Here is a 17,552-nt window from a genome sequence, read left to right as displayed (position 1 = left end):
GGCACTTGAGACCACGCTCAGTCCCGCACAAGGCCGCTCCTTTCTTGTTTCTTGTGGGGAGGCAATGCCTTCCCTGAGAGTTTTCAGGCCACGGACACCGAGGGGAAAATACCCTGGGAGGCCTACTATGTTATGCAGAGGGGACCTGAGGCAGCAAAATGACACGCCAGCTTCTCTGCCCCAGCCACCATTTATTGGCCTGCTCAAAGCACAGCTCAGGTGGGGGCAGCCAGATCCCCGCGCTCAAACTGGTCCTCTCTCTCTTCTGAGACCGAGCTGGGCAGCGCAGCTCAGGAGAGGCCTCGATCTCCGAGCCCTCCATGCTGACAACTTGGGGTCACCGGACACAAGCTGCCCTTGCGGGTAGGGAAACAGTTCCGACCGTGGGCAAGCACACGGTGTCCAGAGGAACAGGTGCCGGTCACATGTTGGCTCGTTCCCGCTGCAGTCTAGAGTTGTAGGCGCGGGACACGGTGTTCCAGGCGTCCATGTAGCGGTCCATGCACATGGCGATGCATTTCTGCAGTGGAGGAGACTCCAGCTTGAGGTAGGGTCACATGACCCGGAATTAATCACCCACTAGGACTATAATTACACATGCGCAGAAGCCTTTGTCCTCACTCCTGCGCACGCGCAGAACTCCTAGACAGGCTGCGGCTCTGGGTTGCGCACGCGCCAAGTCCCTCACTCCCTGCAGTTCGTGACCCCGCGCCCCTCAACAACCCGCCGTTCCTGGGGAGTCTCACCTGCTCCGAGTTATCCAAGGAGCCCCCGGGCTTCCCGATGCACTTCCGGAAACATTTGTCCGTCATCCTCTGTGGACACACGCGAGGCCTCAGCGGGGACCCACCCGGGGGGACCCCATCACCAATCCCGGCGCGCCCCGCACCTGCAGCAGTTCCTGCGCGTTGGCCACGGCGATCTGCACTTTCACCTGCTCCATGATGACCCCTGGGTCCAGCTTTCCGCTGCCCGAGCCGCCGAAGTCCGAACCGAAGCCGCTCTCCATGGCTGCGCAGTCAACCGGGCCGCGGCAGCGCGCGCCGACCCGCAGGCGCCGGAAGCCGGGGCACCACGGGAAACGGAGGCCGCGTCGGTTCCCATAAGGCTGCGCGCCACGTTACCAGTCCCATAGGAAGCTGTGGTCCGAGTCACCATGGAAACGAACGAAACTACATCTCCCACAATTCCGAGCGCGCCCCGACAAGCGATTGTCCCCGGTGCTGTGGTAAAGTTCAAACTACAGTTCCCACAAGACTTTGCGCGCCGTCCCTAGGAAAAACCCAGAGTGTCCATTGGGTTATCGCAGATAATGAAACCTAGACTACAGCTCCCAAAAGGTTGTACATTTTCTTGCAGGCGCAAAATGACTTTATCAAGTCACCGCCGCGCATGTGCACGTGTCGCCCAAGCACCCACACTATTACATGAAATCCTCGGAGGCGCTCGGCGCTGTGGGGGCCAGAAAAATCAACTCAGAGGCTGTGGTTAAAATCAAAATTTTTATTTGAGTGTACAAAAGTTTCCAGTCGTAAAATGGATATTACAAATGATAGGAGGGGGAAGAAAAAGGCGAAACACATGTTTGGCATGCATCTTAGAAAAGAAACAGAACCTGTAAAGCTGAGCGATGTGCGTAGTGCAGGCTGCTCCCCAGCTGCAGTGCCACCCCTGTAACCGCCTTGCCTGCTGGCACCAAAACAGGACCCCTGTGGGGTTGAGGGTTACTCCAGCCCAGCTTGCAAACAGATGGAAGACAGCTCCAGCTGGGTGCAGCAGAGGGCACCTGGGCAGGTGCAGCTGTGTGGAGACCACAGCCTGCCCACACTCCTGAAACCAACTAGACACACAGTCCAGGATCCCACACTTGTCACAAAGAAAACAGAGCTATCTTCTGAGGGGTCGGGGGCAGTAGTGGCATCCCATGGCCTAGAGATCTTGCCTTGGGGAGTCTGGGCTTGAACTACTACTACCACCTGCTGTGCCCGCAGACAGACAGCACACACACACACCCCCACCCGACTCCCGGCTCAGTCAAGGAAGCTGAACGTCAGTGATCTCCATTCCTGGCAGCCTTGGGCCTGAAAACCCCCAGAGCAGCATCCCAGTGAGCTGCATTACTAATGTAAAAAAATAAATATCCGTTAAAAAAATACCGTGTGTCTGTGATGGGGAGGTGAAGGTGACAGGTGACAGCTGGCACCAGGAGCTTGTGGAACTATGTTCTACCACAGCGAGCGTCCAGGCCAAGCCCGCAGGGTGGGGGTCACAGAGGGGCCATGCAGTGTGTATACACGGGGGACTATGAACACAGCTGGTTTGGCCACACTCGTGTGTGTAGACACTGGCTGGGGCATCCATCATCTGTCCCCTTTGGTCTACTGGAGTGGCAATCCTGTGTGGATTTCCTCCTTCTTGGTCCTCACCTTTAGAAGGGACCCGATGCCCTGAGGCTGGCTCAGGGCAGAGCTGGAGCCCCTCTGACCAACCCCAGGAGTAGAGGGACTGCCCTGTGTCTGAAGAGCTACCGCGTCCTGATAGGCTGCTGGTGATCACCACAGCCCTCTGCAACCTGATTTGATTTGATTTGATTTAAAAAGCTTCAAAGAAAACTCAACTAGTGAATCACTGCAGCATCACAAGGTCCACCCTCAACAGGCAGCCATGCTCATGACCCTCCCGCATCGGCCACAGGCCCAAGGCCCTCAGCCTGCAGGCTTCTGACCCAGGCCTCTATATCAACCAGGTGACACAGGAGGGGTGAAGCCTGCAGGGAGAGCCCCCCACATTCTCATGGCCGCTCAACAGTCATCTAGAAATGGACCAAGGACTATGAGAGCTGACTATAAAAAATAATTTCAGGGACGTTTGTGGGGACCTTGGTGACCTTGGGGCAGGTCTCACATCAGCCGGCAACCCCTCGAGGTAGTCCTCGGGTCCCCCTGCAAAGATGAGGGCTGGAGTTAGGCAGCCTGCTCCCAAGCAAGAAGACAGGTCCCCACACGCTTTGTCCCCAGCACAGACTCGGCTGGAGTCTCCTCTCCCCCAGCCGAGGAGAGGGTGACCTGGCTGTCTGAGGCAGGACTGTGGGACCCAGACCTGAAGCCCCACTAGGTGTGATGCTGCACGCCTTACCTGCTGGTGGAAAAGGTCCTCCTCACCGAATTCCGCCTCCTCTTCCTCCTCCTCCTCCCCGTTCTCACTCACTGGAACAGATGCCTGCTTCACGGCCTGCACAGCCACCTCCTACACAGAAGGGTTGCCATGTGCTGGATACCCCCGCTAGGGGCCACCCCAGGCTTCAGCTCAGTCACAGCTGCCGTGAAGGAAAGGAGACCCTGGGACTGAGCTCACCCCACCATGTTCGTACCTCTCCATCTGCGTTGACCAGCACAGTGCGGAAGCTCTCCCCAGAGCCCCAGCTGCTCTGGCTTTTCCACACAAGGGTTGATGGGGGACTGTGGGTGACCCCTGAGCCAGCTGCCCATACCTGAGGACCCAAGATGGCCCTTGTCAGACACCTCAGGGCCTGGGCCAGCCAATGGCTGTCCACAATGAAGCCCTTCAGTGGGTTTGTCCCTGCAGGATGGCCCCAGGACGTGGACAGACAGACAGGTTCACAGCGACCCCGGACGTGGACAGAGAGATAGGTTCACAGTGGCCCAGGATGTGCACAGAGAGACAGGTTCACAGTGGCCCAGGATGTGCACAGAGAGATAGGTTCACAGTGGCCCAGGATGTGCACAGACAGACAGGTTCACAGTGGCCCCAGCACATGGACAGAGAGACAGGTTTACAGTGGCCCCAGGACATGGACAGAGAGACAGGTTCACAGTGGCCCAGGACATGGATGGACAGAGAGACAGGTTCACAGCAGGGCGTGGACAGAGATAGGTTCACAGTGGCCCAGGACGTGGACAGACAGGTTCACAGTGGCCCAGGACGTGGACAGAGAGACAGATTCACAGTGGCCCAGGACGTGGACAGACAGACAGGTTCACAGTGGCCCAGACACTCGGCTGCGGAGCCATACTGCAATCCCAAGTACCTTGGGGCCCAGATGTTCCACCCTGAACTGAACTGCCAGGCCTCAGACACAGGATACCATTTGGACAGTAAGGTACCCTGAGGGGTGTGGCAGTCATACATGGCAGCTAGTGGCCACCGGGCTGGTCTCAGAACAGGGAGTCCACATAATGCCTCCCACCTTGGGACTCAGTGTTGGGAAACACCCAAGCCCCAAATTCCCTGGCACCTACCGTGACTGTCTGGCCGGCCCGCAAGACGTACTTGGGCGTGAACTTGTAGGCAATGTCCTCACCCTCCAGGACCTGTCTCTTGATCCTCCAGTTCCCTAAAGACTGGTCCTGAAACCCAGGCATGTTATTGACCCCCGCCTCCAGGATGGGAGCGTGGGCCCTAGCCACCCAGCCCCTCACTCACTTTGTCCGAGGAGTTCTTGAGTCGCACGAACCTGCCCTCCAGGTCCACCTCGTCAATGCTTACAACACCTGTGACTGCGGCCTGCTGTGCCAGGCGGGAGCCACTGCCCACGCCCATGCCTGAGCCTGAGGCACTGCTGCGTGAACCCTGGGTGTCCTCAGTTTCCAGCCGTCGGCGCTTGCCCCGGCCCCGCCCCACGGACATGCCAACCCCGCTGCTGCTGCTGCTTGAGGTGGCCTGAGAGATGGTGACCCGGGAAGACGGGCTAGGGGACAGCTTCAGTCTGCAGGGAGGGAAGTGTGAGAGTAGCCAGGAGGCAAGGCATGGCCTGGCCTGAGGAGCCCTGCCCACTTCCAGGCCTTGACCACCAGACACCCAGACCCGCCCCCAGTTTTCAGGAACTCCACCCACTCTCCTGGGCCCTCCCTCATCTCCAGGCCCCTGGCCCCACACACCTCTCCTCCTCGCCCTCCAGTAGCTTGCGGTAGGCGCTGATCTCCATGTCCAGGGCCAGCTTGATGTCCAGCAGCTCCTGGTACTCAGCCAGCTGCTGCTGCATGGCGTTGCGCACCTCCGTCATCTCCTGCTCCTTAGCGTCCAGCATCTTGCGGAACTTGTCGCGCTCCCCAGCCATGGCCTCCTCCAGCTCGCGGATCCTGTCCTCTGCAGCGCTGGCCTGGGGAGGGTGTGGCAGGGTCACAGTGTGGCCTCTGCAGCCTCAGATGTGAGGGACCAGAAGGGTGGGTCGAGCAGGATGGGGGAGGACTAGAGTCTTGGAGTCACAGAGGCCGGGTAGAGGCCTTGGCAGGCAGGGCTAGGTTCCATCACCTTCTTTTGGAGGCCTGAGAGCTGGTAGCTGAGGGATTCCATGCGCATGCGGGCTTCCTTGAGCTCCTCACGGGCGGCACTGGCCGCCTTGTCATTCTGGTCCGAGCTCAGCTTGGCATTGTCCAGCTAGAGAAGTTGGGGAGTATGAGCACAGGTGGCAGAGAATCGGGCTCCCCTTCCCTCTCCTCCATGGCTGCACCTTGGCCTGGTAGGTCTGCTCCAGCTCTAGCCGATACAGCCGCACTTGCTCATCATGCTGGCTGCGCAGCTCCTCCAGGGCCTGCGCCATCTTGAAGTCGTACTCCTGCTGCCGGCTGCTGTCCACCTCCACCAAGCGCCTCTCATGCCTCCGCCGGGTCTCCCGCACCTCCTATGAGCAGGAAGGCAATGACCCGGCTGTGCCAGGCTGCAACTCACCAATGATCAAGTGTGTGGATGCCCCAGCCACGATGGACAGCAGCCTGGGCCGTGAACACACTGGAAGAGTATACGGGCACGAACAGGAGCGAGGCTCTGATACAGTCTACAGCACGGAGGAACCCTGATGAAACGGGTCGTGCTGAGAGAACTGGGCATGAAAGGTCACAAGATCCCAGTACTCACGAGCCAAAGACAAGAGATGGCTGCAACCTCAATGCCAGCCTGGGCTCATAGTCATAGGCAGAGCCTATCTTAAAAAATTTTAAAGAATGCCGGGAGCTGGGTGGTGAGGGAGCACACCTTTAATCCCAGCACTCGGGAGGCAGAGGCAGGCGGACCTTCACGAGTTCCAGGCCAGCCTGGTCTACATGCTAAGTTTCAGACTAACCAGGGCTACATAGTGAGACCCTGCCTCCAAACAATAATAAGACATCTAAGGTAGCCACTGACAGAGCCTACCCAGGTGCCTGGAGTTCCAGATCCAGCTGGGAGCAGAGCAGCCCCAGACAGCAGGACAGTGGGGAGGCGTGGCCATGACAGCAGCGTCCACAGGAAGACGGCTAATGTGAGAAGGTGGGGATCAACTCAGATGGAACTCTGTTTTGTTTCTTGTTATTTTTTTTTTTTGAGACAGGGCCCTGGCTATCCTGGAACTCATGGAGATCCGCCTGCCTCTGCCTCCCAATGACTGGGATTAAAGGTGTGACCACCACCACCTGACTGGATCTTAGTTTCCCTACAAAACCGACTCTAGCACAGGGATCTAGGATGAAGTGGCCTCCCACAAGCTTCTCAGGACAGAACACATACCTTCCTGGTGCCCTGAACAGCTGCTCGAGAGGCGGCTCCTGGCTGTGCACCCCTCATCTGCCTTCTCGCAGGGACCTGGAGGTGTCTCTTCCAAGTCCTGGGAGCCCTTAGGGCTCCTTCTGAGAGTGTCTTCCCAGGCGTCTTTGCAAGCCCCCTCAGGCTCTGCCTCACGCACCCCCTCAGTGGTCTTGGGCTGAGCTCCCTCCCATAACCCTCTACAGTCTCCTTCAAAGGCCTGACTGCCATCAAGCAGTTCCTCTTAGGGCCGTCTGCAGGCTGGGTCTGCCTCCTGGGTCCCGTCACAGGGCCTTGGTCTGTGAACACCCTCGGAGGTCCCTCTCCAGCTCCCCTCATGGTTTACGGTCTCAAACAGGACTCTCCCTAGAATCAGTTCTCCCACAGGCTCAAGTCCTGCACAGGTCTCTTTGTGGGTTCCTTCCTGAGTTCAGGATCCCTCGGGGCTCCCCTCGTAGGGCTCTACACTGAAGCTCACATGGCCTCCGGGGATGGCAGGGCAGCGGCCCCTCTGGTTGGCCCTGGCTCCACAGGCCTGTCTCCTGTCTAGGCTCTTCCTCAGCAGTGACCACAGGCAGGACCGGGCCACTGCTCTGGGCTGTGATGACACAATGGGCAATGTGATGGCTGGGTCCCTGGGAGCCTGTGGGGCAGAGCTGCATCTAGGCTTGGTCACTCCAGCCACGCTCAGCACCCCAGAGTGCTAGAGGGTTAGGGGGAGACCCCAAAGTTGGCTGAGTGAGGTCTCCATAAATCAAGGTCACTTCCTGTTCCTCAGACCTGGGATGGTGACCTTAAGTAGACAGGCTAAGTTAAGGTTCTTTTGACATTGATTTTTATGAGTGTGTATTTGTGGGAGTGTTATTGTGCCAGGATACAGCTGTGGAGATCAGAGGACAATTTGTGGGGTCAGTTTTCTTCTACTATGTGGTTTCTGGGGGTTCATCTGAGGTTGTGAGTCTTGGCAGCACACACCTTTAACCACTGAGCCATCTTGCTGACCTAATTTAAGCTGGATTTGGTCTGTTTGTTTGTTTAGTCTTTCAAGAGGCCTGGCTGTCTTGGAACTCCCCGTGTAGACCAGTAGACCTGCATGCCTCTGCCCTCTGCCCTCATGCTGGGACTAAAGACTGCGATACTGTACCCAACTAAGTTTCACATTTTTGATACGAGATTCTCAATGACTCAGACGGCCTGGAAATCCAGTGACCAATGTCAAGAGAGACCCAAGGCTGGCAAGATGGTCCCTCAGGTGAAGGTGGCTGCTCCAAATCTGAAGGCCTGCGTTATTCTGGCTACATGAGCCCTCCTCCCACCCCAGAGGAAACAAAGAAACACAAAAACAACCAAATAAAACCCAAAAGAGGGAATCCGTAAGAAGCTGCAGGGGACAGGAAGCACTGGAGCAGACGCCAAGAGGTGGCCCTGTGGAAGGGGTGGTTTCCAGGAGCTGGGGAGGGTGTCTGTCCAGCTGACGCATGCTTACCTCCTCGAACACGCTCTTGCTGAAGCCCAGCTCCTCCTGCAGGCTTTGGCAGCGGTTCTCCAGGTCCACACGCATCAGCGTCTCCTTCTCCAGCTGCTTCTTGGCCACGGCGTGACCATCCTCTGCCTGGAAGACACAGGGCAGCGAGCTGAGGGGACGGCCACCTGGCTCGGCTGCCACCTGGGCTTCTCCATGTCAACCGGGAAGCAGGACATCAGCATCACCAGACTCACCTTCGCCAGCTGTGCTCGGAGCTCAGCTACATCGGTCTCCAGCCCATGTTTGTCACTGAGGGCTGAGGCCAGCTCTGCCTCGCTCCGGTGGAACAGGGACTCCAGGTCCTTCACGCGGCCCTGGGCCACCGTGAGTTCACCTTCCCGCTTCTTGGCACTGAAAGGAGGGTGAGCGGTCAGAAGCTCCAGGGAGGCCAAGTGTAACATCACCACGGTCCCTGTCAGTTACTACAGGCGGACTGGGAGGCTGAGGCAGGAGGATGGCTTCAAGTTTGAGACCATCCTGGTCTACAGAGTGTGACCTTGTCTCAAAAACAACAAAACTAGCAAATTCACACCAAACCTAACCCTACCGAAGCACTGGCCATACACAGTGGGCTACACCAGCCGTGTTTGTCAGGGCTGAAGGTGCCCACACCTTGCCTAGCTGCCTACAGAAGTGCAGCACCCAGAAGCCAGCTCTGGGTGGGGCCCAGGAAGCCACTCAGCCATAGAACACTGGTTGCAATTCATCCTTGCGCCACCATCCTGGGTGAACCTCCAGTCCCTGGTGTGGAGTGCCAGGGGCTGCCAGGCACAGGGAAGAGGAGGGCTTCTGGTGAGGGACACACTTGGGACCCCGGGGGACAATCACACAGGCTAAGGAGAGCAGAGAGGCTGAGCCTGCTGTCCCTGAGCAGCATGTCTGAGAAGGCTCAAGAGCCTCAGAGGTTTCACCTGTCCCGAGGCGCCCAGTCTGAAAACGTGTGTGCCCATGCCAGGCCATCTGCAGCAGCTCCAGGCTGGCGGCCATGGGGCTCCATTTTGACCCCAGTCATCCCATCCCTGGCCGCTGTGGGCCAGGTCTACTGGACCTGTGTACCCGAGGCATGACCATTGACCTCTCTAGTGTCCTCTGATGTGTGTTCTCATGGGTCCTTCCTCAGTCGCGCCCCAGGTTCACCCATCCCCAGTGCTGGCATTGCCAGTGGGTTGTGAGGATCCTACTCCTGTAGGACAAGCACTTCAGCCACCAAGCCGGGTCCCCCGGTCAAACACCCACCTCTTCCTGGCCTCGTCCAGTTCAGCCTGCAGCTTCCCTATCTCAATCTGCAGCCGCGCACGCTCCCGGGCTGTTTCATCCAGCACGCGCCGGGCGTCAGCCAGCTCCGACTCGTACAGGGCCTTGATGCCACTCACCTGGAGAGACAGAGCGGGGGTGACAGTGGAGACAGAACTGCCCTTGTCCACCCCATGTCATCGTCTCACATATTCAGAGGAGTCCGGCACTTTCCAGAAGGAGTCATCTTCCCTTCTCCATAGCTTAGCCTATCGGGATGGCAAGGACAGGCCAGGGACCCTTGAGCCTGGATGGGAACATCTAGCCAAAGCCAGCTAGCCCACTGGGCACCATCGGCTCGGGGCCAGAGGATTGTTACGGGACAATCCTGCCTCACTAGGGTCAGCAGGCACGCGGAACCCCATGACCCAGGCTAGAATTTCTGGTTGAATGTGTTCTCGTTGCCCTAATGGCCCAGTTCTGAGATGACAGGTGCCCAGTGCCAGGCAGGCACTTTCCCCACTGAGCCCAATGCCACAGCCATGGCCTCTTTAGTACTGATCATTTCACATGTGGTCATAGGGGCCTCCCTAGGACTCTGAAGGGTCACACTCCTGTCCCTATTATGGCAATTTTGGAGCCCCTGAATCTGCCTTCTATCCATCAGCACCATGAGGACAAAGGCTGGGAGACGAAGGCCCTCTAGCTGTCCACACAGACACATCCACAGGGGTCACCCCCTCACCCATCCACAGGGGTCACCCCCTCACCCACCCGCAGGGGTCACCCCCTCACCCATCCACAGGGGTCACCCCCTCACCCGTCCACAGGGGTCACTCCCCTCACCCGTCCACAGGGGTCACTCCCCTTCATCCACAGGGGTCACCCCCCTCACCCATCCGCAGGGGTCACCCCCCTCACCCATCCACAGGGGTCACCCCCCTCACCCATCCGCAGGGGTCACCCCCCTCACCCATCCGCAGGGGTCACCCCCCTCACCCATCCACAGGGGTCACCCCCCTCACCCATCCACAGGGGTCACCCCCCTCACCCATCCGCAGGGGTCACCCCCTCACCCATCCGCAGGGGTCACCCCCCTCACCCATCCGCAGGGGTCACCCCCCTCACCCATCCGCAGGGGTCACTCCCCTTCATCCACAGGGGTCACCCCCTCACCCATCCGCAGGGGTCACCCCCTTCACCCATCCGCAGGGGTCACTCCCCTTCATCCACAGGGGTCACCCCCTCACCCATCCGCAGGGGTCACCCCCTCACCCACCCGCAGAGGTCACCCCCCTCACCCATCCGCAGGGGTCACTCCCCTTCTCCACAGGGGTCACCCCCTCACCCATCCGCAGGGGTCACCCCCTCACCCATCCGCAGGGGTCACCCCCTCACCCATCCACAGGGGTCACCCCCCTCACCCATCCGCAGGGGTCACCCCCTCACCCACCCGCAGGGGTCACTCCCCTTCATCCACAGGGGTCACCCCCCTCACCCATCCGCAGGGGTCACCCCCCTCACCCATCCGCAGGGGTCACTCCCCTTCATCCACAGGGGTCACCCCCTCACCCATCCGCAGGGGTCACCCCCTTCACCCATCCGCAGGGGTCACCCCCTCACCCATCCACAGGGGTCACCCCCCTCACCCATCCGCAGGGGTCACCCCCTCACCCACCCGCAGGGGTCACCCCCTCACCCACCCACAGGGGTCACTCCCCTTCTCCACAGGGGTCACCCTCTCACCCATCCGCAGGGGTCACCCCCTCACCCACCCGCAGGGGTCACCCCCTCACCCACCCACAGGGGTCACTCCCCTTCTCCACAGGGGTCACCCCCTCACCCATCCGCAGGGGTCACCCCCTCACCCACCCGCAGGGGTCACCCCCTCACCCACCCACAGGGGTCACCCCCCTCACCCATCCACAGGGGTCACCCCCCTCACCCATCCGCAGGGGTCACCCCCTTACCCACCCGCAGAGGTCACCCCCCTCACCCACCCGCAGGGGTCACCCCCTCACCCACCCGCAGGGGTCACCCGCCCACATCCCTAGCAAGGGCTCTTTGGTGCACATGTGCTTTGGCCTCTCCACTGACCCTGCTGTGAAGACGGTTGCCACCTGCTGCCCACATGCCACCCAGAGCTGCCCAGGACACACCAGAGGGTCTCAAGAGTTGGATTTCTCCCTGGCCCTCCTCCCTCCTATTGTCCTATGAGCTTAATGTGTTTAATGACACGTGGGGACAGACGGCAGGGAGGCAGCTCTTTACACCTGAGGATGTCAGAGGGACAAGCAGGTCAGGAGGGACCTCCCATGACCCCAGCATCACAGGGCCTCCTAAGGCAGCTAGGGACACTGCCTGACCCAGCACCACACTTCCCATGGAAATCCGTACAACGTGCACAGTGCCACCAGCCCCGACACTAGGGGGCAGCCCAGCATCCCCAGCACTCAGGCAAAGGATAGCACAAGCTACCAGTCGCCCTTTAGCTGGACTATTACCAACCCTGACGTGACAGTTGGGGGACCCAGACAGACAGGAAATGTCCAAAGTGATCCAGAGATGGCCTAGTGGAGGTGGGACTCGGGGCACAGAGCACAGTGGGATGCACGTGTTGTGCAAGTGATCCTATGGCGGCCCCTGCCCTGGACTCTGAACATTGGGTAAAGTCTGCCACTCGGGCTGGGGTGAGGAGGGTGTGGGGGTAATAAAATGCACCCTCTCTTCTGGGCTGTGCTTGCACCTCCTCTCACCCCAGAACGGATAGGCAGGGCCTAGTGTGAGGAGTGCCCTTGAAGGAGACAGCTTGAGACCGTGACCCTTCTGCACCCCAACATCCCAAATCAACCTCAGGCCAAAGCCAAGACTTCCAGCCCAGATAAATCTTCCATCTTCACAAATGTGCACTCCAGATTTTCTACAATGGATGCAGGTGCAGAGGTGTTATAGACAACACACACGCGCACACACACAGACATGCACACACACAGACATACATGCTCACACACACTCGTGCGCACACACAGACATGCACACAGACATACATGCTCACACACACAGTCATGTGTGCACATACAGACATGTACACACGCGTGGCCCTAAACCCCGCCTACTGCCAGGTCACCCCTTACAAAGTGCGTACTCGCTAGGCTCCCAGGGGAGCAGAATACAACAGCTCCATGAAGCTAGCCCCAGAAGTGACCACTGGGCTGCCACACGTGTCAAAGGAGAAATGGGTGGGGTGAGGTGACAGTGATGAGTGCTTCAGGGGCTGAGGCAGGAGGATTAGTTCACACCCAGATGCCTGTGCGCCAGCTGAAATCCTGCTGGCTCCTGGATGGGCTCTGGGGCAGGAAGGACACTGGGGAATTGGACAAAAGCATGCAACACGGGCCTGCTCCACGCCTTGTTTCACTTGGACCCCATGGTGGCCCAGCCTGGTCTCCTCTAGGCCTGCAACCCTTGCTGAGCCTACTACCTATCTAAGATGGCTTCTGCATTTGTGTTTTTTATTTTTGAGACAAAGTTTCTCTGTGCAGCCCTAGCTGTCCCAGAACTCACAGAGCTCTGCCTGCCTCTGCCTCCTATGACTGCTGGGATTGAAGGCAGTTTCTAGATCTGGAAGTGTCTGAACAGGGTTGGGGTGTGTGGCCTAACCTGACAGCATTCTCAACAAAGCTTCACGGGCACACGGTCAACTGTGTGCGGTGTCATCTCAGGTGGGTGCGGCTCAGCAACGCTGCCTCCCACCCCTGCTCATCTGGAGGCCATGTGCATGGAGAGCAGGAAGACTGGGCCTGTGGGGACGCTGCGGTGCCCAGCCACGGACTCCGACACACATCTGCCATCACCTCGGTGCCCGGATGGGAGAGCTTGGCCCCTCCAGGGCTGTCTCCAAGACACACTAGCCCAGCAACAGGACACCGGGCAGGAAGTTAGTGAGGTTGAATTTCCTTGTGGGGAACTTTATACCCCAGCCTCCAGAGGCCACGGTGCAGCCTCCCTGTGTCCTCCTCCATCTTCAACCTTTCTCCAAGCACCACCTCCCTGGACAGCCAGCTCAGTGTCCCTCACCCACCCACCACCGCACTGTCCACGGCCCCACAGGCACCAATGTCGCCACACGTGGCCCCAGTTAGCCTGCATGGCCTAAGTGGGGCAGGAAGGCCAAGGCCACCTCGTGCCTAGCAGGCAGCAGCTACCAGCCCTCAGTGGCACCTTCAAAAGCCTTCCTTGCGAGCCCGCCATCCCCCATCTCTGTGCCTGCCCCGCTGGGCACGCCCACTAAGTGCCAGTGGTGTCTCCAACTGCAGCTGTCCCTGCCCTTGCCAAGCTGCCCGGAAGACAACCCTGACAGGTGGGCCTGCGCTGCCTGGGTGGCGTCCTTTGTAACCACTCCTCCCCCACTCCCTGTCGCTCAGCCACCCAGCCAGCTGTCCTCAGGCTACACAACACGGTGAAACTAGGCAGGCTGGCTTCCAGAAGGGCAGTGTGCCTGATACTTGCTGCTACCATGCTGGCTCACACTTAAGTCCAAAATCAGCCCTGTGTTCCGACCATGTTTGCAAAACCGAGGAACTGAAGTGGCATGTGTGGACAGGTGGCATCTACTAGGGCGGGCACCGCACATGCTCGCAGATCCCGGGAGCTCCAGATGTCTGTGGGACAAACAGCCAGAGCCGGGGAGATGGCTCAGTGAGTAGCGTCTGCCACACAAGTCTGAAGACCAGCATTCTGATCCCCGGCACCAACATAAAAAAATCGGATGTGGGGGCTGGAGAGATGGCTCAGTGGTTAAGAGCATTGCCTGCTCTTCCAAGGTCCTGAGTTCAATTCCCAGCAACCACATGGTGGCTCACAACTATCTGTAAAGAGGTCTGGCGCCCTCTTCTGGCCTTCAGGCATACAGACAGAATATTGTATACATAATAAATAAATAAATAAATAAATAAATAAATAAATAAATAAATAAATAAATGTATATTTTAAAAAATATTGGATGTGGGGGCTGGAGAGATGGCTCAGTGGTTAAGAGCACTGGTTGCTCTTCCAGAGGACCTGAGTTCAATTCCCAGCAACCACATGGTGGCTCACAACCATCTGTAATAAGATCTGGCGCCCTCTTCTGGCATGCATACACGGGGGCTGAATGTTGTATACATAAATAAATAAATCTTTTAAAAAAAATCGAATGTGGTGGCACACGCTTCTAATCTCAGCAATGCAATGCCAGAAGAAGGAGGACGGCTGGGACTTGCTGGATGGCTAGGCGAGATAGCCGACAAGGCTGAATCAGCCAGCTCTAGGTCACTGAGCTGTGTTTAAAAACAAAACAAAACCGGGAAGAAGCCAGGCACACTGTCACTCTGGAGGCAGAGGCAGGCGGATCTCTGTGAGTTCCAGGACAGCCTGGGCTACAAAGAGAAATCCTGTTTCAAAGAACTAAAATAAGTAGATCTTCAAAAACAAAAAAGAATGACTGAAGGAGACACCCAAAATTGACCTCTGGTCTCCACACACACACACACACACACACACACACGCACGCACGCACGCACGCACGCACCAATCAACCATCCCAATCCTAGAATGCTGAGAGCTGTCCAGGCAGGTGACACTCTTAAGGGTGACCATGCTGCTGTTCCACTGCATAGATGACAAAACCTCTAGGCAGGCTCCACCCTGACCACGCCCCCAGCCCCTCACTGGGGATTCTAGGCGGGGCTCCACCCTGACCACGCCCCCAGCCCCTCACTGGGGATTCTAGGCGGGGCTCCACCCTGACCACGCCCCCAGCCCCTCACTGGGGATTCTAGGCGGGGCTCCACCCTGACCACGCCCCCAGCCCCTCACTGGGGATTCTAGGCGGGGCTCCACCCTGACTACTAGAAGTTCTTATCTGAGGCTAGGGTCCTATCCCCAGGCCCAAGCACCCCCATTCTGGGCATCCAGTTAACTTCTAAGACATGAGAATGTCTTCTCAGACCCTCACCCCAGACTTTGGAGGGACACAGCAGTTCCTGTCCTACCCCAGTTATATCCCTGACCATCTGGGACCCATCCATGATTTGCCTGAGAGACACCCCAACAAGACCCCTCACCCCTTCTTAGTGGACTTGAGTTTTCTACCCTACACAAGGACAAGAGACCATTCCCATATTCATCCCCCCCACATCCCTGTAGGTGGGAGACATTTCACTGCTAAGGCAAACCTGGTCCTCCCATAATGACCCTCAGCCACTGGTTCCCATACTTCCCCTTGTAGTGCCTTCAAATACCCTAGCAACTCTGAGTGGCTCACTCTGTGCCATTCATTGCTGGACCTTTCATCAGGGGCACCCCAAGATATCCTTGAACTCTGCAGTGGGTGGATCCTGCCCAATGGTGACCCCGGGCAACAGCTCCATCACTCACTCAAACTCTAGAACCTAAAGGTCCCCCAGACAGCCCCTCAACATGCACTCCTCAGGGGTCTCCCAGAACTGCGCCTAATGTGCTCTTACCCAGTGGGTCCCCAAAAGTCTGAATTCCTCTGAAGGATGACCCCTGACCGACACTTCTTTTTCAGGATCCCTCATCAAAACTCCCTCCCAGGATCTCTTGGATGAGACTTCACTTAGTCTGCACCCCTTCTCCGGGGGCCCAGAATCTCACACTCCAATTAAGGCTAACCTTGCCTAAAGTGGAATTGTTCATCAGAGGTTCCCAGAACAATCTACAGCTAATCCCTTACTGGGGGTCCCCGAGACCTGTGAACTCCTCAGTAGTTGGAATTTGTCCCTAAGGGATTCTCCCAAAGGCCCCCAGGACAGCCTCCAGTCAGCACTGACTTACGGTCCCCAAGGGTCTCATGAGCCCCTAATTCGGGGGGACTTGTTCAGTCTCTGCATATATATCTGGGGAGTCCTAGGAATCAGCCAGGGTCCTTTAAACCTAAGACCCTGGGTGGGCGGGGCTTTCCTGACTTCATGTACTGTGAAGGGGTCCCAAGGTCCTTGAGGCCACCTGCGGAGCATTCCCCTAAATCTCTTGACCCCTTATTGGGAGTCTTAGCTCAGTCTACACTTGTCCTTCGGGGTACCCGGGGAGAGGGGATGGATTAACTCCATCAGCACCTGTCCCCCAATAGTCCCAGGGTGGATGGAGCTTCAGGGGGCGGGGATTAACTTTGTTTACACCTGTCTGTCACCAGTCCCTAATGCCCCTCAGTTGAGAGGGACTTGAACCCATCTGCACCCCACACCCACCTCAGCCCCGATACCCCACTCCCCCACCCCAGTGGGCATGGCTATGCTGTTAGCATTTGTTGCTGATTTCCTAGTGGGCGGGACTTAGCGGTCAGCACCAGTTCCTGGGAGGTCCCTTGGTGGGCGGAGCTTGGCGGGTCTCCTGATGGACAGGCCCTATGCACCTGTCCCTGGGGTCCTCTGGTGGGCAAAGCTTGGCTGTCTGCACCTGCCCCAGGGGATCTGCATTGGTCAAGACTCAGATATCTGGCCCTGGCTCTCAGGTCTCCGGTGGGCGGGGCTCAGCTCTATGCGTCCGTCCCTGGGGTCCCCAGTGGGCAGGGCTCAGCCCTATGCACCGGTCCCTGGGATCCCCAGTGGGCAGGGTTCAGCCCTATGCACCGGTCCCTGGGGTCCCCAGTGGGTAGGGCTCAGCCCTATGCACCGGTCCCTGGGGTTCCCAGTGGGCAGTGCTCAGCCCTATGCACCGGTCCCTGGGATCCCCAGTGGGCAGGGCTCAGCCCTGCGCGTCCGTCCCTGAGGTCTCCGGTGGCCAGGGCTCAGCCCTATGCACCCGTCCCTGGGGTTTTCGGTGGGCAGGGCTCAGCGGTATGCACCCGTCCCTGGGGTCCCTGGTGGGCAGGGCTCAGCCCTATGCACCTTGCCGCAGGGTCCTCAATGGGCAGGGCTCAGCTTATTGCACCTGTCAGCGGAATCCGTCTGTCAGCTCCCCGCGTCCCCGGTGCCGACCCACGTACCTCGCGCGTGGTCACCTCCTCCTTCTCGGAGATCCGTACCAGCAGCCGATCGTTCTCCAGCTCGAGAGCGCGGACGCGGTCAATGTAGTGCGCCAGGCGGTCGTTGAGCTCGCGCAGCTCCTCCTTCTCCTGCAGCCGAGACAGGCGCGCGGGCGAAAGCGGCGTGGCGGGCCCTGCGCGGGGCGGCAGGGACGCCATGGTGGAGGCGGCGGCGCGCGGATCCCCTCGGCTGCCCCGGTGCGGCGCGCTCATTCAATCCGCGCCGCGGAAGATGGCGCCGCTGCCCGCCGC

The 17,552-nt window shown here is 58.6% G+C and overlaps 2 protein-coding genes across 3 annotated transcripts; both read right to left on the bottom strand.

Moving 5' to 3' along the window:
• Positions 1-171: 171 nt before the first annotated feature.
• Timm13 (translocase of inner mitochondrial membrane 13) lies at positions 172-1,080 on the bottom strand. Its single transcript, XM_075975408.1, has 3 exons — positions 890-1,080; positions 747-815; positions 172-520 (listed from the first exon to the last, which is right to left on the bottom strand). Exons 1-3 carry the CDS (start codon positions 1,007-1,009, stop codon positions 422-424), a joined length of 288 nt encoding a protein of 95 aa, XP_075831523.1. The 5' UTR covers positions 1,010-1,080; the 3' UTR covers positions 172-421.
• Positions 1,081-1,488: 408 nt separating this feature from the next.
• On the bottom strand, positions 1,489-17,552 carry Lmnb2 (lamin B2). Of its 2 annotated transcripts, XM_075975406.1 has the most exons (12): positions 17,262-17,552; positions 9,278-9,414; positions 8,236-8,392; positions 8,003-8,128; positions 5,471-5,641; positions 5,272-5,397; positions 4,899-5,119; positions 4,444-4,726; positions 4,260-4,367; positions 3,371-3,490; positions 3,136-3,246; positions 1,489-2,942 (listed from the first exon to the last, which is right to left on the bottom strand). In XM_075975406.1, the coding sequence occupies exons 1-12, from the start codon at positions 17,511-17,513 to the stop codon at positions 2,901-2,903; spliced, it is 1,854 nt and encodes a 617-aa protein (XP_075831521.1). In that variant the 5' UTR covers positions 17,514-17,552; the 3' UTR covers positions 1,489-2,900. The 2 variants fall into 2 exon arrangements, with proteins under 2 accessions (XP_075831521.1, XP_075831522.1); XM_075975407.1 differs by lacking the exons at positions 8,003-8,128; positions 8,236-8,392; positions 9,278-9,414; positions 17,262-17,552 and adding an exon at positions 6,550-6,989.

Source organism: Microtus pennsylvanicus, chromosome 6 (assembly GCF_037038515.1).
Source record: "Microtus pennsylvanicus isolate mMicPen1 chromosome 6, mMicPen1.hap1, whole genome shotgun sequence".
Taxonomy (NCBI): Eukaryota; Metazoa; Chordata; class Mammalia; order Rodentia; family Cricetidae; genus Microtus; species Microtus pennsylvanicus.
Note: the sequence above shows the minus strand (reverse complement) of the source record. Positions and strands in the feature narration are given on the sequence as shown.